Raw genomic sequence first — 23,268 nt, 5'->3', positions numbered from 1 at the left:
TTGCACTCTCTCTCTAAAATAAATAATAAAAACAAAAATCTTAAAAGAAAGAATAGAGAAGTAATTAGGAACCAAGAATATGTACAAGCAAGAGATTAAAAAAAAAAGTAAAACAATGAGGTACCATTACACACCTATTAAAATGGCCAAAATTAAAAACACTGACAACACCAAATGCTGTTGAGGATGCTCAGCAACAGGAACTCTTGTTCTTTGCTGGTGGGAATGCAAAATGGCACAGCCACCTTGGAAGACAGTTTGGCTATTTTTTACAATACTAAACATACTTTTACTGTATAATCCAGCAATCAAGCTCCTTGCTTTTTTTTTTAAGATTTTATTTATTTATTTGACAGACAGATCACAAGTAGGCAGAGAGACAGGCAGAAAGAGAGAGGAGGGGAAGCAGGCTCCCTGCTGAGCAGAGAGCCCAATGCAGGGCTCGATCCCAGAACCCTGAAATCATGACCTGAGCTGAAGGCAGAGGCTTTAACCCACTGAGCCACCCAGGTGCCCCAATCATGCTCCTTGATATTTATTCAAATGAGTTGAAGAGTTGTATACATGAAAAGCTGCATGTGAGTGCTTACAGCAGCTTTATTCATAACTTAGAGGCAAACAATATCTTCAGTAGATGAATGTATAAACTGGCACATCCAGACACTGAATATTACTCAGTGCTAAAAAGAAATGAGCTCTCAAGCCATGAAAAAATATGGAGGAACCTAAATGCATATTACTAACTGAAAGAAGCCTGTCTGAAAAGGCTACTATTGAATGATTCCAAATATATGACATTGTGGAAAAAGCAAAATTTGGAGACAGTAAAAACACCAGTGGTCACCAGGGGTTAGGAGAGAGGGAGGAATGAATAAGTCGAACACAGAGTATTTTTAGGGCAGTGAAACTTTTCTGTATGACACTATGATGTCATACATCATATGTATGATATCATACATATCATATCATATCATACATATCATACATATTTAAGGGTAAATACACATTACACATTTGTCGGGCGCCTGGGTGGCTTAGTGGGTTAAGACTCTGCCTTCGGCACAGGTCATGATCTCAGGGTTCTGGGATTGAGTCCCGAGTCGGGCTCTCTGCTCAGCAGGGAGCCTGCTTCCCCTCTCTCTCTGTCTGTCTCTCTGCCTACTTGTGATCTCTCTCTCTCTCTGTCAAATAAATAAATAAAATCTTAAAAAAAAAAAACATTACACATTTGTCAAAACCCACAGAGGACACAGCAGTAAGAGTGAATCCTCCTGTAAACTATGGGTTTTGATTGATAATGTTGTGTCAATGTAGGTTCATCAATTTTAACAAATGAACCACTGTGGTGCAGGATACTGATCATGGGGAAGGCTGTACATGTGTGGGGGCAGGGAGTGTATGGGGACTCTATCCTTTCCATTCAATTTTCTTGTGAATCTGAATGTGACCTAAAAAATAAAGTCTATTTTTAAAAAGGGGGGGGTGGTGCCTGGGTGGCTCAGTGGGTTAAAGCCTTTGGCTTTGGCTCAGGTCATGATCCCAGAGTCCTGGGGTGGAGCCCCTCATCAGGCTCTCTGCTCAGCAGGGAGCCTGCTCCCTCCTCTCTCTCTGCCTGTCTTTCTGCCTACTTGTGATCTCTGTCTGTCAAATAAATAAAATCTTTAAAGAAAAAAAAAAAAAAGGAGAGCAAGCACCAGATCATCCAGCTAGATAAGTAGTAGGACTCCAGATCAGAGGTAAGGACCCTGAAAGAGGGATAGAACCTTGTAACTGGCTAAATCTCCCATACTCTGCTCTCCCGGAGCCAGTGAAGTAGCTTCTCCAGGTTTCAACTTTGTAGGTGTCCTGGGGATGGATACCCCATAGAACCCTGCCTGATTAGGAGCCAGCTCAGAACCTAGGTAGGTTTTAGTTTTTGCAATGAGGGCGCCTGGGTGGCTCAGTGGGTTAAAGCCTCTGCCTTTGGCTCAGGTCATGATCTCTTAGAGTCCTGGGATTGAGTCCTGCATCCAGCTCTCTGCTCAGCAGGGAGCCTGCTTCCTCCTCTCTCTGCCTGCCTCTCTGCCTACTTGTGATCTGTCTCTGTCAAAGAAATTTTAAAAAAAAATTAAAAAAAAATAAAAGTTTTTGCAATGAAAACAGCTATCTCCAGGCTCTGACAATGTGATAAAGATGAAGAATCCCATTATTTAGTACAAGGATTTATAAAACAACCAAACTCTCAGACTCAACCTATAGGTAGATCCTCTCATAGTATCTTAAGACTGCTCAAATAGAAAATAAGGAAGATAAAATAATACAGAAATTTGGGCTGGTTAAAGATTGCAACAGTTAGGTGAGCTGTAAGTTTTCAGGAAGATTCTATAAATACAGAATTTATTTCCCACCTTAAGGGCATATAATCATCCAATTTGGAAACCATACCTTTCATGAATGTTCTTTTAACTTAATTACCGTTGGGAAGGAAGTTTATGTTTAGTGGTATGTCACAAAACACAAAGCTTTGATAGAACTTAAAAAATGGACCCGTTCATAACTTCTTGAACTCTGTGGCCTAAATTAAAACTCTGGATCTTAATTTCTTTTAAGATGCTGTTTTCTGGTCCATTGTGTCAGAAGACCCTTCATTATACAGTCTGGGGATCCCTCAAATTCAGGAGAAATTTAAAGGCCCAAAGGAAATTTCAAAAGATATCTTTAAAAGACGTCTTTTTCTGGTGGCGCTCCTCTATGAACCTTTTCTAACATCTGGTTCCAACCAAACATTGAGAAATAGAAACTCAGTTTTGGAGGGCCCTGAAACAGAGATTCAGAATTTTCACTCTATAGTGAAAGCCCTAGTTCAATGTCAATTCGTCAGTTTAAATATCAAATATACACTCTATCCTATTCAAGAAATAAAGTTTTATGGGGCACCTGGGTGGCTCAGTGGGTTAAGCCTCTGCCTTCGGCTCAGGTCATGATCTCAGGGTCCTAGGATCCAGCCCCACATCGCCCTCTCTGCTCAGCGGGGAGCCTGCTTCCCTTCCTCTCTCTCTGCCTTCCTCTCTGCCTACTTGTGATCTCTCTGTCCAAAAAAATAAATAAGTAAGTAAAATAAAGTTTTACACAGATAAAATCAAAATACAAAAAAGATGACAAAGAACGTTATCTTTGAAGGGATGGAAGAGTTTGCCATAGAAAATGCACATTAATATTACATTTGATAAATATTAATCAACTCAAGAATCCCCCACCCCCAAGCAGAAACATTTATTCAGCAAAGGCAAATGCATGAATCTTTCAGGGCCTCATCTCAAGCTAAGTGGAAACCTACAAGTTTCCTGGAACACAAGTCCAACCAGAAAGGTTAAAGCAGAAACAGGTTTACTTCCTACCTATCTTAAATAAATAAGCAATCAAGCTGTAAATACAATGCTAGAGAACCAGAAAAACACTAATTTGAGTACTGAAAAAAGGGAGTAAATTCAGAGAGCTCTAATAAAGAGCGTTTTGTAAGGCTTCTGTCAACCTTTTTAAAAGAAAAAGGTAAGCAATTCAGCCAGGAAAACAGAGTTTTCGGGTGGGGGTGGGAGAGCAGAAAAACTGAAATTCAGGACAAGCAAACTATGGCCAACCACAGGCAAGTCCTGGCAACAAAATGGGAGAGGTTCTTCTACAGAGGTAAAGAGGAAGTTTGAAGGGATTTGTTTTGTTTTTTAACATTTATTCATTTGAGAGAGAGAGAGAGAGAGAGAGAGAGAGAGAGAGAGAGAGAGAGAGAGAGCACGCGCACAAGGCAGAGGGTGGGGCAGATGGAGGGGGAGAAGCAGGCTTCCCGCTAAGCAGGGAGCCCTATGGGGCTCAACCCCAGGACCCCAGATCCAAAGTCAGTCAACTGACTGAGCCACACCCGCACCCAGCTGGGAGGTATGTTTTGAACAAAAGTTCATTGGAGGAAAATGAGAGTTTGAAGTGGTGGCGGCCTCTCATTGGCTGCAGGTGAGGGCAGCTTGCTGTTGCTGGTCTGAGAGGAAATCTTCCTTCCTGCTGGAGGAGGCAAGCCAGGAGGAGTGGGAGTACAGGTGTGAAAGCCTTCCCTTCGTATTTTCCCAACTCCGATTTTGAGTTAAATTTCTTTAGTACATTTCCACTCTTCCAACAACCTATGAGGGGTAGAGAACCCATATATGGAAGCCCAGTAAATTTCAGAAGGTATAATTAAGATAATTGAATCCCGGGCGCCTGGGTGGCTCAGTGGGTTGGAGCCTCTGCCTTCGGCTCAGGTCATGATCTCAGGGTCCTGGGATCGAGTCCCGCATCGGGCTCTCTGCTCAGCGGGGAGCCTGCTTCCTCCTCTCTCTCCCTGCCTCTCTGCCTACTTGTGATCTGTCTCTGTCAAAGAAATAAATAAAATAAAAAAAAAAGATAATTGAATCCCTCAAGTCAGAGAAGCCTATAAAGAATTTCATGGCTTGAACTGAGTAGGTTTGCAGCCCATTTAAGTTGTTGGACCACTAGTCCATTAGGAAACTGGAAAAACAATTCATTTAACATATATGTGAGCATATACAATAATCCCGCAGGGATTTAATTATATACTGACTAAGAATGATATGATTGCTTTCTATGAAGAATTAATTCAGAGTTCTCTCTGGCATTGAGACTTTGCCCCGACACACTTTGAACTTTTGAAAATACGTATTTTATTTGCACTTGAAGTTTCAGTTGAAATCCTATTTATTTTATCACACAAAACACTTCTTGGGGGCAGGCTGACTTTTTTCAATGGAACTGATTATTTTTGTTACAAAACAAAATGTTTAAGCATGTGTAAAAGTATAAAAATGGTTTCACTAATGTAACTGAAGAGTACCACATTGTACATTGTCTTCCAGAGTTGCAAACCAAAAACAAAAAAACCTAACCTTATATATTTTGGAGAAAAGTGCATTCTGCACTAATTCTTAAGAATGGAATAGGTTTTAAATTGTTCCTAGTTATATAAAAGAATGCTCTTTTTTAAAAGAGTTTAGTTAATTTGAGAGAGAGCACATGCTGGGGGAGAAAAAGAGGGAGAAGCAGATTCCCTGCTGAGCATGTCCTGAGCTGAAAGCAGAGGCTTAACCAACTCAGCCATCCAGGTGCCCCTCAAAGAATATTCTTTTTTTTTTTTTTAAAGATTTTATTTATTTATTTGACAGAGAGAGATCACAAGCAGGCAGAGAGGCAGGCAGAGAGACAGGAGGAAGCAGGCTCCCTGCTGAGCAGAGAGCCCGATGCGGGACTCGATCCCAGGACTCTGAGATCATGACCTGAGCCGAAGGCAGCGGCTTAACCCACTGAGCCACCCAGGCGCCCTCAAAGAATATTCTTAACTATTTTTAAAAATCCAATCATAGGGGTGCCTGGGTGGCTCGGTTGTTGGGCGTCTGTCTTTGGCTCTGGTCATAGTCCCAGGGTCTTGGGCTCGAGCCCCGTATTGGGCTCTCTGCTCAGCAGGAGGCCTGCTTCTTCCTCTCCCACTGCTCCTGCTTGTGTTCCCTCTCTTGCTGTGTCTCTGTTACATAAATAAAATATTTTAAAAATATATACAGGGGCGCCTGGGTGGCTCAGTGGGTTAAGCCTCTGCCTTCGGATCAGGTCATGATCTCAGGGTCCTGGGATGGAGCCCGCATCAGGCTCTCTGCTCAGCAGGGAGCCTGCTTCCCTCCCTCTCTCTTTTCTCTCTGCCTGTCTACTGGTGATCTCTCTGTCAAATAAATAAATAAAATCTTAAAAAAAAATATATATATACACAAATGGCCAATAAGTGTATGAAGAGATGCTTCAAATCATTAGTTATAGGGAAATACAAATCAAAAGCACAGCGAGACACTGCATCATACTTTCTATAATGGCTACTATTCAAAAAGAAAAGGAAAACAAAAAGTGGAGAAATTGGAACCATGATGCATTGCTGAGGGGACTATAAATGGTGCAGCTGCTGTGGAAAGTTTGGTGTTCCTCAAAATGTTAAAAAGAATACCATTTGACCCATTCCCCTCTAAGGCATATACCCAAAAGAATTAAAAAAAAGAGACATCAGATACATGTACACTGATATTCAGAGCAGCATTATTCACAATAGTGAAAAAGTGAAAACATACCAAGTGTCCATCAACTGATAAATGGATAACAAAATGTGGTATACACGTACAGTGGAATATGATTCAGCCAAGAAAAGGAATGACGTTTTGACACATGCAACAATACTGATGAACCTTAACGATGCTAATGAATAAGACAGCCACAAAGGGACAAATATTTTATGATTCCACTTATGTGAGGTACCTAGAATAGGCAAAATTCTAGTAACAGAAATTAGAATTGAGGTTATCAGTGGTTGGGGGAGAGGCAATAGGGAGTTATTGTTTATTGAGTACAGAGCTTCTGTTTGAGATAATGAAAATCAACAGCGGTGATGGCTGCACAACCCCACTGAACTGTAAACTCGAAAATGACTAAAATGGTAAATTATATGTGTATCTTACTATAACAAAAAAGATACATAAGAGGATTCATACTTTTTCAAAATTCTTTTGGGCACAATGGGGGAGGGAAGGGAGTTAGAGCTCCGTCAAGCAAGCGGAGAATGAGCTCCACATCAGCAACTTTAAGGGTAATTTAGGGAAAGAAATTTAATTAATACAGCCACCTCAGCTGGTCAGCTTTCTTTCTTTCTTTTTTTTTTTTTAAGATTTTATTTATTTATTTGACAGAGAGAGATCACAAGTAGACAGAGAGGCAGGCAGAGAGAGAGGAGGGAGCAGGCTCCCTGCTGAGCAGAGAGCCCAACGCGGGACTTGATCCCAGGACCCTGAGATCATGACCTGAGCCGAAGGCAGCGGCTTAACCCACTGAGCCACCCAGGCGCCCCCTGGTCAGCTTTCTTAAATCAAATCTGGGTAGGCATCCAAAATAACTCCCGGGGCAGAATGGACCAATAAAACTTGTCCCCCTATATTATCTCCATTTGCTTTTGAATTAAAAGAACATCTTCCAGGATGCTTGGGTGGCTCAGTCAGTTAAGCCCGCTGCCTTTGGCTCCGGTCATGATTCCAGGGGCTTGGGATCAAGTCCCACATCCGGCTCCTCGCTCAGCAGGGAGCCTGCTTCTCTTTCCGCCTCTGCCTGCATGTGCGCTTGCTCTCTAATAAATAAATAAAATCTTAAAAAAAAAATCTTCCACTTCATTGAGCGCATCTCAAGTTTTGATTTTAAACGAACACCTTATAGGTTTTTGCAGGGTTTATGATTCCCATCTTCAATATTTCAACGCCCACAACACTTAGCATATCTCTATCGTATCTCCAAATGGAACTGCCCATGTAAATGGCTTCTGTGGTGCAAGTCGGCGTGAACTCTGTTCAAGAGTTACATTAACACCAAAACGCCTACACTCCCGTTGTGGCCTCGGGCCTAGAACAGAGCGTGGCTCTCCCTCGGAAAGCGGGGGGGGGGGGGGGACTCCCAACAACACCCAACTCCTTAATGGGGTTCCTCACCTTCAGAAAATGAGCACGCCTATTATTCTCTTGGCCGCTCCAAAGGATTCTGGGAGTTAGGGGAGGGACCAAGGAACAAAAATGAAATACGTAAGGTGCACAGCGATAGGTAAAGGATTATCAACCAGTTGCTGAGCGACTTCTCATATCTTCCTAGCACCTACACCACTTCTCCTATCGGGTAGGCCCGCGCTCCTTCCCCACCTTCTACGCCCCGCCCCTTTGCTGCCCCACTAGCCAATCATCGGGCTGCTGTTTGCCAGTCAGGGCCAATCCCGAACAGGTTTACTTTGAGCGGGAAAGGCTCTGAAGCTGCGGAAGAACGAAGTCCTCTAACGGCCCCCTCTTGGCCTTGTCTCTGGGTGTGTGTGTGGGGGGGGTAACAGGCCCTGGAGGCGGTTGCCCATTGGTTGGGCAGCGGGCCAATGAGGAGGTGCGAAGCGGGGGGCGGGCCTCACAGGAGGGAGTAGGGTGGGGCGGAGCAGGCGGGTGCGGGGTCGCGTGCCGGGTCGCGAGCCGGGGGGTAGGCAATGTAACGGCCTCTCCCCCCGCCCCTCCTTCCCCGCTCCGGCCCCCCCACCCACAGACCGGCTCCAGGCAGCGCCCGGGGCGGCGGCGGCGGCAGCAGCGGCGGGGTGCGGGCTGAGGGAGCCGGGCCTCGACGCCCTCCCTCACCCCCGTACCCCAGGAGCTGTACCTAGTCCAGGAGGGGCTGGGGGGCCCCATGGAGGTGAGAGGCGGAGACACCTGTCCGACCCCCCAACCCCCCAGGCCCGAGGGAGGGACTTGAGGTAACCGGTGGGGGCGGTCAGGGTCCGGGAGGCGGCCAGGCTTGGAGGATGGCGACGGTGAGGAGCCGCAGCCCCAGACGCGGTTCTCTGAGGAGGCCGCGGCCGGGCTGGAGAGGGCAGGTCGCCGGGGAGAGCCCCCGACGGGACACCCGGACCGCGGGCCGCGGGGCGGGGACGGGCCGGGGGGGGGGGCGGGTGGTGCGCGGCAACCCGCGGCCCCGGCCTGGGGGGCGCAGCGCGGGCTGACTGGACGGACCGGACGGACTGCAGTGGCCGCAACGCCAGAGCAGCCGCCGCCGCCGCATCCACGTCGGGCGGCCGCGGCGCTGAGTCGGGTCAGAGTGGCCGCTGGCGTGGGCCTGGCAGGGCCGTCGAGGGCCGCCTCCTGGGGTCGGCCCGCCGCTGGCCCGGAGGCAGACAAGGAATCCTGGGGACAGAAGCGCGGGCCCCGGGATCGGTGGTGTCGGAGTGGATTCCGAGTTGAGCGGGGCAAACAGTGACGGTGCAACAGCGTCCGTCCGTTCCAGCCCCGGCTTTGCGCTGCGTGACGCCTCTCCCGCTTCCTACCCCTGTCTTGTGCAGCCCAAGGTAGCGTTCCGTGGAGGTGCGAATCGCTGCTGGAACCTCGGTGCGGACCCCAGCAGTAGACTAACGGATGTGTTCAACAGCGTGATGCTGACTGGCTCCACTTCCTTCTATGATTGCTACAAATCGCAGGTCCAAACTTTGTTAAGAGGATTTTTTTCGAAATCAAAGTCGTTTACCCGAGCCCATTCACTTAGGTTTTACATGGCTGCAAGTTTAGGGACCAGAAAGCCAGTAACATTTTCTTTCTTTCTTCCCTTTCTTTTTTTCGGCCAGTAACATTTTCAGTAGAGTCTGCACAATACATATTTTGCTTTGAAAACAAGTTAAGATTTTTCATTGATTCTTGTTATCATTTTGTCCTCAGTGTAACACGAGGCCAGAAATATAAGAAAATCCCTATTAGTAAGACCATAAAATAGTTTTTCCTTCAAGCATTTATTACAAGTCAGCACAAACATACTTTTGATCATCTGAAGGCGAAATTTTTCTGCACTCCTTCATTTTCTGGCCTCAGCAGTGTCTTAGATTACATGGTGCCTTTCACCTCACCTAAAACACTCAGTTTTATTAATCATACTAAATTAGGCTTAGGGTAGTGTAAATCATTTTCATTTGAAATTATTTAACTAGGACATCAGTACTGATATTGTTATACTTTGAATTATAACAATATCCCAAAATAAATAATTTTATTTAATCCACATTACAACTTTGTATAGTATTACATCCACTATACAGACTGTGAAACTGAGGCTGAGAGAGCTCGTTTCGTGCTTTAAGTGACAAAGCCCAAGTGGAACACAGGTCTTTTCACTGCTAAGACCAGCATTCCACCGTTTTCTATAATGTTTATACAGCTCCTAAAATTTACTTAGACTTAATTTCAATCAGTTAAGTATAGCAAGGATATAAATGATACATTTTGCAGTTATTTAATCTGATTAATATGGCAACCCCAAGCATGTGCATATTTAATTCCCATAAATGTTTTAACTAAAAAGGGTCTAGATATTTAAAGTATAATTATGGTCAAATCCACCATGTTACTTTAGCTGTTTCTTTTATCCTAGAATACATAACTGAAATCAATCTTATAAAAGGAGTTAATTTTTCTAATCCTCAAATCTTATTTTAATATGTAAAATGAACTTGAAAGAATGGTTTCAAATACTGTATATCTTGTTTGATTTTGCATAATCTGAAAATATTACTTCTTTTAAGTCCCTGTCTCAGAAAGATGAACAATTACTTATATCACTTTGGATGTTTCACACCCAGAAGAGAGTTAAGGTGGGCCTATGATAAAGACTTGAGAACTGGGATACCTGGGTGGCTCAGTCTGTTAAGCAGGTGCCTTCGGCTCAGGTCATGATCCCAGCATCCTGGGATGGAGTCCTGCATCACGCTCCTTGCTCAGTGAGGAGCCTGCTTCTCTCTCTGCCTCCTCTGCCTGCCACTTGCCTGCTTGTGCTCTCTCTGACAGAAAAATAAATATAATCTTTAAAAAAGAATCAGAACTAAAGGAATACAATTCTGGAAGTTTCTAAAGATAAAAGCCTTTGTAAAAGTTATTGCTAACTAAGAAATTCTGGAAAAGTACTTTTTTAGTGACACACTTAGTAAAATTACTTTGGTACCTCGGCTTCTGCAGCTTCAGAATAGGCAGCATGATATTTTATAATGTGTAGTTTTCAAATAGCAGTCATAACCAGAATTTAAACAAATGGTTGTCAAATATTTGAGATTCTTAAAGTTGGGTGATTGGAAGAGATTTCCATATTTTTTTGCTATAGTATAAACTCTGTTATATATTTAAAGAGTTGAATTTCGGGGCACCTGGGTGGCTCAGTGGTTAAAGCCTCTCTGCCTTCGGCTCAGGTCATGATCCCATGGTCCTGGGATCGAGTCCCACTTTGGGCTCTCTGCTCAGCAGGGAGCCTGCCTCCTCCTCCTCTCTCTCTCTGCCTGCCTCTCTGCCTACTTGTGATCTGTCTGTCAAATAAATTTAAAAAGAAAAATCTTAAAAAAAAAAAAAAGGGTTGAATTTCAATAATGTCTATGATGAACAAAAATTTAAGAATACTTTGATCTAAGTACGTCTTCTCTCTTTATGTAAATTTTGATTAAGAGTATAAAAACAATTAGAAAATATTTTCAGGGGCGCCTGGGTGGCTCAGTGGGTTAAGCCTCTGCCTTCGGCTCGGGTCATGATCCCAGGGTCCTGGGATCTAGCCCTGCATTGGGCTCTCTGCTCAGCAGGGAGCCTGCTCCCTCCTCTCTCTCTGCCTGCCTCTCTGCCTACTTTTGATCTCTGCCTGTCAAATAAATAAATAAAATCTTTAACAAAAAAAAAAAAGAAAATATTTTCAGTCAGGATTATATTTTATCTGTATTTATAAGAAAATACCATTTCTACTGTGTCTGGATATTTATAGTTATTACATCTCAGGTTTCATTTGGAGAGTTAAAATTTGTGAAACTAAGGGAGACAAACCATAAGAGACTCTTAATCTCAGGAAACAAACTGAGGGTTGCTGGAGGGGAGGGGAATGGAAAGGATGGGGTGGCTGGGTGATGGACATTGGGGACGGTATATGCTATAATGAGTGCTCTGCATTATGTAAGACTAATGAATCACAGACCTATACCCTTGAAACAAATAATACATTATATGTTAATTTCATTTATTTTAATATATGTTAACTTTAAAAATTTTGTGAATTTATACTTTCAGTCTTCCTTAAAGAAGCATTTTCTAAAATAAAAGACATCTAAGTTTAGTCTTCATTATTTATTAAATTCATTCTACTATATTAAGTATCTAAAATTATTTTCCCGGAACATCAATCCCTTTTGGAAAGAGGCAGCATTTTATTTTTTTAAAGATTCCATTTATTTATTTGACAGAGAAAGGGAGAGAGCACAAGCAGGGAGAGCACCAGACAAAAGGAGAGGGAGAAGCAGGCTGCCTGTTGAGCAAGGAGCCCGATGTGGGGCTCAATCCCAGGACCCTGGGATCATAACCTGAGCTGAAGGCAGATGCTAAACCAACTGAGCCACCCAGTTGCCCCTTGAGGCAGTATTTTAAATCAATAAAATCTTAAAATTCAAATTTTTTACCTTATTTACTCAAAGTTCATTCTAGAAGTATCCACAAAAAGAGAAAAATAGTTTGTATTTTTCTTCTAATTGTAGTAATAGCTATTAAATTTCTAAAGAGATCATAAAATTTTATGTGTCATTTTATTTTTATAATATCTCTTGGAAATAGAAAGTAGGCTGAAAATTGAAGATATTATTTAAAAGGCCCTACAGTAGAAGTAAGGCCTTGAGTTTGGGTGTAGTTTTACCATCTATCAGCTCAGTAATCTGTAGCCTTAGTTTCCCTCTTTTTCAAGTAGAGTCCTTATGTCACAAGGTTGAATGAATACAATGTTATATGAAATTTCTTTGAAAAGTCTATGTAAATATTCTATATAAATATGAAAAAACATTTACTTTTTTCACAGATTGGGGGCATTAAGAACAAATTTTGTAAATGATTACTTGAAAATAACACTGCTAGTGTCCACACAATTCTCATCTGTTCAGAAAAGTTAAAAGTGTGGTAAATGTAGGTGTTTCATACCAGGGATAAGCAACAACAGATCATATCTGCCCAGTGCCTGATTGTATAAACAAAATCTTATTGGAATATAGCTATGCCCTTTACATATTGTCTTTTGTTTGCTCTGGTGCTAGAAAAGCAGAGCTAAGGAGTTTCAACAGAGACCTTAACAGCTAGAAAAACCTAAAATATTTATTATTTGTCCCTTTACAGAAAAAAGTCGCCAACCCCTAGTAGAAAACAAACTTAAGTGGCTAAATCTAGATTTTAAGTCTTCCAGCACTTACACATGGGTTATTTCCTCTAATTTCTTATTATTTCACTAATATTTTATAATAAATGTAATTCTGATGTGTCTGATATGCAAATATGTCTTTAAAATTTCAGAGTGAAGACAGTGTTGACCTAAGGCAGACCTATACTCCACTTTCTTCATCAACAGAATATTCAAGTTCTGTAGATTCTTCACTTTTCTATGCACCATGGTCTACTTATGGAGATGATGTTAAACAGCCTTCTAATTCTCAGATCAATGTAAAGAACAGGTAAATTAATAAATCAGATTTTTCAGGCTAAATGAAGTTCTTTTTAAGTTTGATTACATGGGAACCCAGTTGTATTAGCTCTTTTTTCCCTATATCAGGATTTTAATGTCATGGCATTATAATTCTATGTTTATTAAACTTTTAGAAATCCTAAACTGAGCAGATTTTGTGTATAATTTTTAGCTCATTACTTTTTTTTGTTCATAAGAGGCAATCCTTAGTGAGTACATATTAAATTCCTCTTTCTAAGGATAACTTATATAAATGAGTTATAATTTTTTATCTGTTTTTTTCATCCAGTTCTAAATTTTTAGTAATTATTTCCTTCACAAGTATACAACAAACAGGATTTTATCAAATATAAGATACTTTTGGGGCGCCTGGGTGGCTCAGTGGGTTAAGGCTTCTGCCTTCGGCTCAGGTCATGATCCCAGGGTCCTGGGATCGAGCCCCGCATCGGGCTCTCTGCTCAGCGGGGAGCCTGCTTCCCCCTCTCTCTCTGCCTGCCTCTCTGACTACTTGTGATCTCTGTCTGTCAAATAAATAAATAAAATCTAAAAAAAAAAAAAAAGATACTTTTAGTTATTTTTCAATTCCATTAGTAATAAAGGCCTACTCTATGCCAGATCTCTCATACTGGGAATACTAGAATTAACATGGCAAATATTATCCCTACCTTTAGAGATCTTAAAATGATGATAATGATGACTATGATGACAGTGACTTCCTGGGCACAAGTATAGTGAAGTTTAAAAAAGTGTAGGATTGGGGCACCTAGGTGGCTCAGTGGGTTAAAGCCGCTGCCTTTGGCTCAGGGTCCTGGGATCGAGCCCCGCATCAGGCTCTCTGCTCAGCAGGGAGCCTGCTTCCCCCCCTCTTTCTCTGTCTGCCCCTCTGCCTACTTGTGATCTCTCTCTCTGTCAAATAAATAAAATCTTTAAAAAAAAACTTAAAAATTAAAAAATCAACTTAAAAATATTTTTATAGAATTATATATGTCTTTCTAATAAAATCACTATTTTATAGAACTTACTAAAACTTTAAAATTTTTAACATTTAAAAAAGAATTTTAGGGACGCCTGGGTGGCTCAGTGGGTTAAGCCTCTGCCTTCGGCTCAGGTCATGATCTCAGGGTCCTGGGATCGAGCCCCACATAGGGCTCTCTGCTCAGCAGGGAGCCTGCTTCCCCCTCTCTGCCTGCCTCTCTGCCTACTTATGAGCTCTCTCTCTCTCTCTCTCTCTGTCAAATAAATAAATAAATAAATAAATTTTAAAGTAATCTCTAGGGGTACCTGGGTGATGCAGTGGGTTAGGAGACTAGGAGATCAACTCTTGGTTTCACCTCATGTGGTGATCTCAGGGTGGTGAGATCAAGCCCCATGATGGCACTTGGAGCACAGAGCCTGCTTAAGATTCTCTCCCTCTCCTTCTGTCCCTCCCACTTATGCTCTCTCTCTAAAATAAATAAATAAATCTTTTAAAAAAAAGTAATTTCTACATCCAACATGAGGCCTCAACTCACAACCCTGAGATCAAGAGGCGCATGCTTTACTGATTGAGCCACTTAAAATTTTAATAATTAAAGAATATTAAAAATTGGGGAGCCTGGCTGGCTCAGTCAGTGAAGCATGTGGCTCTTGATCTCAGGGTCCTGAGTTCAAGCCCCATGGTGGGCATAAAATTTACTTAAAAAAAAAAGAATAAACATGTAAGATTTTTAAAATAATTATTTTCCAATTAAACTAAAGATGTATGAACTTCTGCCAACTGCTCTCTTATACATAATTAAAGTAACAGTAGATGCACTCCCTCTTTTGCAACAGGCTCCCAAAATATCCTACACTTCTTTTTTTCTTTAAAGATTTTTATTTATTTATTTGACAAAGACAGAGAGATCACAAGTAGTCAGAGAGGCAGGCAGAGGGAGAGGAGGAAGCAGGCCAACTGAACCAACTGAGCCACCCAGGTGCCCCAAAATACAAGTTTCTTAAAATCTCAAATCCTCATTCTTCAGTAGCTTAATGATTATTAATACTTGCCCATCCTGTGTTACGAAGATCAGTGAAATGTTTTGAGTGTTCGGTATTTTTATTTCTAAAATACCTAACATTATGAAATGTTAGAAATAAAATGTGAGAAAACAAGAAAACAAGCAACATACTACTTCTAGGAACAAATTACTTTAAATACATAAGAGGTAAAAAGGACTAATTTTGATCTTCTTGTGGTTTTTACGTTTTTATTATTTAGTATTAGTCACAAGGTACAATTTCAGGTATATGGAGCTCCAGTTTCTTTAGTAAGGATTTGGGATAGCCCACAAGTCTATTACATTTAAGGGACAACTGCAATATTGGTGTGGTATCTAGGATGATTATATCACATTTCACTTTTTAAATCCAACATTTGGTCTGAAGAGTCACAAAAATAGAGCAGCAGATTCGTATGGTTTCCAAATCACAAATGAAGAAACTGAGCAAGTGTTGATGGAATAATGTATAATGGGACCAGATACGCTTTTAGAAGCAGCCATGGAGCCAAGCCTGTCTAAAACATCATAGGTCAGAGATTTAGCTCTTGGAACCTAAAATGAATAGCATGTATTTTGGAGAAATAGGAGTTAAGCATACCTTGTGAATTAGACGTAGGATTTGAAATGAAGGAGAAACACTTACGTAACATAGGCACTATGCTAAAGTGGAAAATATTCTTGAATTCCCATTCCCTCTTTATTTGAAATGATGGTATAAATCCAATCCAAATATTTTATAAAAAAATAATGATATAATAAGTCTGGAAATAGAAATCAATATATTGTACTTCAGTATGAGGAAAAGAATTTACATGTGATATTCATTTATTTTTAGGATTCAAACAGAAAGAAATGACTATGGCAGTGAAACAGACTTATATGGACTTGTGTCTAATATTTTGGAAGAACAAGATAAGTCACAGCCATATTTTGCTGAGGGGTTAGTATATTATATAAGCCATATGGTATATAGTAAGCTTTTAAATTCACATATACTAGATTACTGTATTTATTAGCTTATATTCTTATTTAATAAAGGATCATCTGACTATAGACATCTTAATTCACATATTTGTATCTAGCAGCCTTGATTTTTCTGAGGTACTTGCCATACAATTGGAAGTTTCATACTAAAGTTTAATTTGATAGTAAGAACTTTCATTTGGAAAATTATTCTTGCATAATTCAGAGCTTTTTCCCTCAAGTTTATGAGCTAAATTTTGGCTTAAAGAATATAAATTCCAAAGAGCTTTTATAGGTATATCCCAAAGAATAAAACTATCATTAGTGCTGTGTAGAAATATGTATGGACTTTATTCATATGGTAAAAATTTTTTAAATACATTCTGTTTTTTGGGGTGTGGAAGCCATATTACCCAAATGCCCTATTTCATAGGTAGGGAAATGTGCAGCACACATGTAGCCAATTAAAATATTTTAATTTCAGTAAAACTTTCAGCAAAGTACATCTTTTTCGTTTAAAAAGTTGCCGTCAACTTTTTTGTATTGTATAATAACTTAATTAAAGGAGAAACTTACTTTGTTTTCTGCTTACTATAAATAAACAGTTCATGTAAGATCATGCAGTCACCAGCCTCAGGCCTTAGTTAATGCCTCTTGGGAAAGTATAATGTAGACATATTAAGATTAAAATGCATATTTATGTAGCATGTGACATTTCAAGTGATAGAAAATTATTTGGATGTTACAGTAGTTTATATGGCAAAATTAGAAAGGATTAGATAGAGAGTGGGGCAGTGAGGTGATATGTTTTGAAAACCTGTCCTACCTTTTCCACTAAGGCAATAAAGTCATTTAAAACCTAAGTTGTAATTAAATATATTTACTTGTTCTAGGACCTGCTCCTCCAATTTAAAGTCAGTTTGGCCAATGAACACAAGCAGATTTGCAGATCACCATGACCTCTTAACAGAAACCAAAAGGCCAATAGATACAGCCATCTCTCAGCAAGCTTTTTATAGTGGTGAATCTGTGTCAGCAGTGGAAAAGCAATACCTGCATAATAGTAATCTAACACCACAACAAAAAATAGATGAACTTTATCATGGATTTACTGGTTTAGACCTTGAAGAACAATGGATGTACCCCTCACGAAGTGATCATCCTAACTGTTACAATATCCAGACAAATGATACAGCTAAGACAACATTCCAAGATTATCCATTTGTCAAAAACTGTTTTACATCACAAACTGGTCTGTCTGACATCATGAAAGAAACAGGAGTTGATACTTACCCTTATGGAAGAGAGAAAATATGTGCTAAAGGTCTTGAAGCACCATTACAGCAGAAAAGGGCAGAGATGTTTCTTTCTCAATTTAACAGATACAATGAAAACACAGATTATTGCAGATACCCAGAATATGTTCATCCTAATAAGGCTAAGCTTAATAAGTGTTCGAATTTTAGTGTCCAAGATAGTAAAAAGTTAGCCAACGGCACACCTGAAACACCAACTGTAGAAGCAGACACCTACACAAAGTTATTTCAGGTTAAACCAGCAAATCAGAAAAAAATGGAGGAGACCATACCTGACCAGCAGAATTTCACATTTCCAAAAACCACACCACATCTGACAGAAAAGCAGTTTGCAAAGGAAGCAGCATTCACTGCTGATTTTGGCTTAAAATCAGAATTTGGACTAAAACCTCACACAGCTTGTCCAGCTAATAATGATTTTACTAATGTCACAGAAAAACAACAGTTTACAAAACCTGACCCCCCAAATTCTGAGTATTTTAAATCTGTGAATTTATTACCAAACTCAGCAACATCTTCAGGAGGTATCAACTTAAACAGACCAACTTGGATGAATGTCCAAACAAAAAATAACACTCCTATTCCTTATCGGAATCAAGGTAACTTGATGAAATTAAATAGCCACTTAAGTGTAGCTTCAAAAGGTTCTAACCATTCTTCAGATTTCCCCCAATTGTCATCCACAAATTTAACCCCAAATAGCAGTTTATTTCAGAAGTATTGCCAAGAAAACCCTTCAGCATTTTCTAGTTTTGATTTCAGTTACAATGGTGCAGAAAGAATTCAATCTGTCAATCACATGGAAGGACTGACAAAGACTGGAGAAGAAAATCTCTTTGAATCAGTTACTGATAAAAAAATAAAGCAACCAAATGGATTTTGTGATAACTATTCAGCTCAGCAGTATGGGATCATTGAAAATGTAAACAAACATAATTTTCAAGCTAAGCCTCAGAGTGGACATTATGATCCTGAGGAAGGTCCAAAACATTTAGATGGCTTATCTCAAAATACATATCAAGATCTGTTGGAGTCACAGGGTCATTTTAATAGCCACAGACAGGGAAGTGGAGACAACAATATTAATAGCCGTGTGAATCGCACACAGGCATCATGCTTTTCTAATAATTATATGATGGGAGATTTAAGGCATAATCAGAGTTTTCAACCACTTGGTTCAAATGGGTTTCCCCTAAGATCCACTCACCCATTTGGCCATTCAGTTGTTCCACTGTTGGATTCTTATGATTTGTTTTCTTATGATGACTTAAGCCATTTATACCCTTATTTTAATGATATGATGTATGGTGATAATTCCTTTTCTGGTTTCGTGCCAACTTTTGGATTTCAAAGACCAATTAAAACCCGTAGTGGACCAGCCAGTGAACTTCATATTCGACTAGAAGAGTGCTATGAACAATGGAGAGCATTAGAAAAGGAGAGAAAAAAGGTAACACAAAGCTATCCATATAGGAGTAATTTAGGATGTTCCCTTTGCCTGTCTTCATTTTATTTGAGTAGTTTAAGAGTACTCGCCTCATTTCTAAGCTGAATTCTTCTGTAATGTATCGTATTTATTAAGTCCATGACACTAAGGAATTAATTAGATGACTTAAGCTTGAAGTTGGTTGTGTCTGCCATCGGTTCAGGCCATGATCTCAGACTCCTGGGATCATTGAACCCCCCCACCCCGCCAAAATCAGGCTCCCTGCTCAGTGGGGAGTCTGCTTCTCCCTCTCCCTTCCTCCACTGGTGCTTGCTTGCTCTGTCTCAAATAAATCTTTTTTTAAAAAAAGAGAGAAAGAAATGGAAACAATTTTAAAGTTGTGATTTTCAATTTATTTCTTAGGCCTAGGAGAAATGTTATTCAGTTTTGAGTCATATGTAGAAAGTTCAGCATGTAAAAGTTATATAATTTTTTACAGACTGAATTGGCCCTGGCCAAGAATTACCCAGGAAAAAAAGTATCCAGTACTAACAACACTCCAATTCCAAGGCTAACCTCCAACCCATCTCGAGTTGATCGCTTAATTGTGGATGAACTTCGGGAACAAGCCAGAGTAAGCTGTAAAAACACCCAATAATGGATTTTTTAAATTATTCGATAAAATTTTAAAACCAAGAGTTCTGAAGGATTTTTAAATTCACATTTATGCATAACTCTTTAAATATATACTTTTCTAAGTTTGATCCTAGAACTATGATTAATATTTAGGGAAAGGGAAATTGCACCCCCTTAATCATTTTTAAAGTAGGTTTAGTAACTTAAATGGTTCCTCTTTAAGAAACCCAATTAATATAGAGCTAATCCTCAAGAAAAGAAGTCTAAAGTAAAAATAATTTTAAATATTATTTATATGGAAAGTCCCATTTCTTAGACACATTTTTTCTAGCTTGATGAGCAAGCTGGCAAATAACAGGTAATTACTGTATTTCATTTTCTTAACCCTATACTCTTGAGTTATTTGACAAACACTAAGTATATCCCCAATGGATTAAATATTGAAAAACTGAAAAATACTGAAGGATATGGGTATGCATAATTTTATATAATAATCTTATTTTAGAAAATTTATATATCATTTCAATATAAAGAATCCTGATGTTAGATCATTTCATGATTTAACAAATGATTATTCCTGTTATTTCTTTTGTAATTTCAGAATTTTCTAGAATTTAATAGAGCAGGCTGTTCTCTTATTTGCAAAAAACAATTGTTAGATCTTAAATTTGCACTTATTGTCAGTAATGTGGAAATGTTTGAATGTTCAGTTTTTTTAACTGTTGCTTATTCCCGGATTACTCAAATAAGTAGGTACAAAAGACTGACTTTACAGCTTTGTTTTCCCCAGCATGGTATCAGGACACCACAGGCATTCAGTTATTTATTAGATGAATATTATTGTCCTCATCTCTATTCTGCTTCACTGAAGATTTGTTCTTACTTAAAAGACAGGGCAGTATGGTTATATGCCTTATCAAAATTTAAAATGTTTCCCTCAGGTTGTGACTCTACTAGGCAAAATGGAACGTCTTCGAAGCTCTCCCCTTCATGCCAATATCTCTACTGCTCTTGATCGACACTTGGAGTCCATTCACATTGTACAGTCACGTAGAAAGGATGAAATTGTTAATGCTTCAAATCGGCAAAGGCAAGGAGTTCCTAGATGCCAAGATGACAGAGGTATAAGTGTTAATGCATATTCTTTTGATAAGGCAGTGAGATCATTTGAATGTTGTTAAAATCAGATTCTGAGGTTAAAAGGTTGGATTTCTAAAATTTACACTTAGGTGAAGAATAAATCGGTAAATGACGCCCATATAATTTACTCTGAAAGTACTTTGATCAACTTTGTTAATTTTACCCATTTAATTATAACTCTTGTCAAAGTCTGTTCTACCCAAAGCATAGTCATTGTCCTACGAGTAAGAAATAGAGTACCAACAATTTTAAATACTAAGCCAAATACTTCAGTCCAGTCAATAGCCATCCTTCTTTTGTAAAAATAATGTTTGAACATTTAATAGCACAACATTGGGCTTTTTAAGAGTTAAGGAATATATAAAATGTATCTAATATGAACTGACCCTTAATTTTTTTTACAGATGTTTTTGCCCTTGCTTCAGCAATTAAAGAGATGTGTGTGGCTACTCGGAAAGCACGCACTATCCTGTGGTGTGCACTGCAGATGACCTTGCCAAAAACAGCCAGTACATCTGGCCAAACAGATGTGGAAAAGGCCTTACAAGATATAGTGAACTGTGAAGACAAAGTCCATGAAAACATAAATAGTAGCAATCCAATGAACCAGAGAGGTGAAGCAAACAAACATTAAGGAAATGCCAGCAGAAAGAAGAATAAAAAGCTGATAAGTAAATGTATCAAGACATGCTAAAAAATTTTAATGAACTTGTCAAACTTGAAAAATTCAATACATTAATTTTCTTTCAGATTTAAAGTTAATACCTTAATGAAGTCTAACTTCTATTTAAAAATCTCCTATTTGGAATGAATCAGATATAGTTTAAAGTGAACTCAAAGGGAAAGTTGACTACTCTAGGAGTTCCGAGTAGCCAAAACTAACAAGTTTAAGTAAATTAAATATTTCTTAACAGCTAAAATATTGCTTAAGCCCATTCTGCAGTGCAGGTAAATGCAAATGTGAAGTTGTTGTAGAAGATAAGTTTCATTTAGGTCTGCCTTAGTAAGTATAATTCCAAATAATGAATCTAAGTGACTGTAACCCAATTATGGCTACAGTCTAGTAACCAAGACAAGTTTTGATTGTGATATAAAAGTGTTTTCCTTACAAAACTGGATAATACCTAGGAAACAAAGGAAAACAAGGATGAACCCAATATTCATGTAAAAATTTAATATTTAAAATACTACCATATTTATAAATTTGAAATCTTAGTGCCTAAGTATATGGAAGGAAATGCATCTGATTCTCCTAAATTAGTGATAAAAGTGCCAGTGTAAAAACCATGCAAGTTACTGAATATAAAACCTGTTCAAATCATTTGTGTATATTCTTCAAAATTTAATTATACTATCAATTATTACATATTTCCAATTTTAAAGTATTTAAACTGAATCAAAAACAAAACATTTCCTTTATCTGGATCTTTTAGACTTGATGCACAGTGACTAAAATAATGACTATTGTTTTAATACCCTTAGTTTGCTGCATTTTATGAGGGTATCACGAAGTTCTAAAATGTATTTTTTTAAGGTTAATCTTTAGTTTAGTTTGCAATTGGTTAGTGTATATTTTGTGTAGTTGTGTTCATTAGTTTGCTTCTGTATTTTTTTTTTAAGAGCTCTTGAAAGCTTGGCTTTTTCTGTTTCTCATCACTTAATATCTTTGTATGAAACCCGAGTAATTTATTCATTAATATGAAATGTTGGTATTATGTGACTCAGAAGATCTTGGGTTTTAACATTTCTAGCATGAGTTAAACTATAATATAATGTACTGATGAAATTTAATTGAACTATCCTTGACTAGAAACACTGATGTTTTAAATGTTGGTGTTTTTCCTAGTTTTAGAAATCTTGGTATTAAAGAGTGTAATCACACCACATAAATTTTCTTTAGATGATGTGCAGAAGAAACTGATTGAGAATGCAGGAGTAACTGTAGGGAGAAACATTTCGATCACTGATATGCTTTAGAACTACCCAAATGAATTACATTGAGGGTAGTCAAATAAAATAGATCACCCCACCACACTCACTGCATAGAAAGTGGTTAAGTTTGACATAAGACATGTTGGATGTTATGAAAACAAGTATTGTACTGAATTTAGTCTCTCAGGAAGAAATTAATAAATTTGTTGAAAATATATGGTTTCTTTTTTTTTTACATTTTTGTATTAGTTTCTAACCTTAATTGTCACACAGGTCAGAAAACCAAATTTCATTTCACTGATAAGAACTGGCACTGAGTTTTAAATTTCATTAACATGTAAGAATGTTGGTAGGCTAACCAATGCCATTCAGATATCCTTGCATTGAACCTGACCTCCTTCAAAGTTGAAGGTTTTTTTTTTGTGTTTTTTTTTTTTTAAGATTTTATTTATTTGAGGGAGAGAGTGAGAGAGAGCATAAGCAGAGAGGCAGAGGGAGAAAGCAGACTCCCCAAAGAGCAGGGAGCCAGGGACCTAGAGATCATGAACTAAGCCAAAAGCTAAAGGCAGATGGTTACCCGACTGAGCCACCCAGGCACCCCAAAGGTGAAGTTTTTGCTCTGCCTTTATACTAATCCAGGCAAACCAGAATAAAAATTCTGGGGAAGTTTTAACATGACAGCGGTTAGAAATAAAACACTAGTCCATTAACAAAAACCAAACACAAAAATTCTTTGAAATTCTGTTAATCACATCACCCTGTAAAT

At 39.0% G+C, this 23,268-nt stretch overlaps 1 protein-coding gene across 4 annotated transcripts; it reads left to right on the top strand.

Moving 5' to 3' along the window:
* The first annotated feature begins 7,872 nt into the window (after nt 1–7,872).
* Nucleotides 7,873–22,772, top strand: MEIOC (meiosis specific with coiled-coil domain). Of its 4 annotated transcripts, none has more exons than XM_047706982.1 (9): nt 7,873–7,888; nt 8,113–8,256; nt 8,900–9,034; nt 12,900–13,057; nt 15,925–16,029; nt 16,946–18,818; nt 19,294–19,428; nt 20,372–20,552; nt 20,975–22,772. In XM_047706982.1, exons 2-9 carry the CDS (start codon nt 8,251–8,253, stop codon nt 21,202–21,204), a joined length of 2,823 nt encoding a protein of 940 aa, XP_047562938.1. In that variant the 5' UTR covers nt 7,873–7,888; nt 8,113–8,250; the 3' UTR covers nt 21,205–22,772. The 4 variants fall into 4 exon arrangements, with proteins under 4 accessions (XP_047562938.1, XP_047562937.1, XP_047562939.1 ...); XM_047706981.1 differs by lacking the exon at nt 7,873–7,888 and adding an exon at nt 7,916–7,959; XM_047706983.1 differs by lacking the exons at nt 7,873–7,888; nt 20,372–20,552; nt 20,975–22,772 and having other exon boundaries at nt 7,996–8,256; nt 16,946–18,817; nt 19,292–19,324.
* The last annotated feature ends 496 nt before the right edge of the window (nt 22,773–23,268 follow it).

Source organism: Lutra lutra, chromosome 16, assembly GCF_902655055.1.
Source record: "Lutra lutra chromosome 16, mLutLut1.2, whole genome shotgun sequence".
Classification (NCBI taxonomy): domain Eukaryota; kingdom Metazoa; phylum Chordata; class Mammalia; order Carnivora; family Mustelidae; genus Lutra; species Lutra lutra.
The sequence above is the reverse complement of the archived record's forward strand: the minus strand, read 5'-3'. Positions and strand labels throughout refer to the sequence as shown.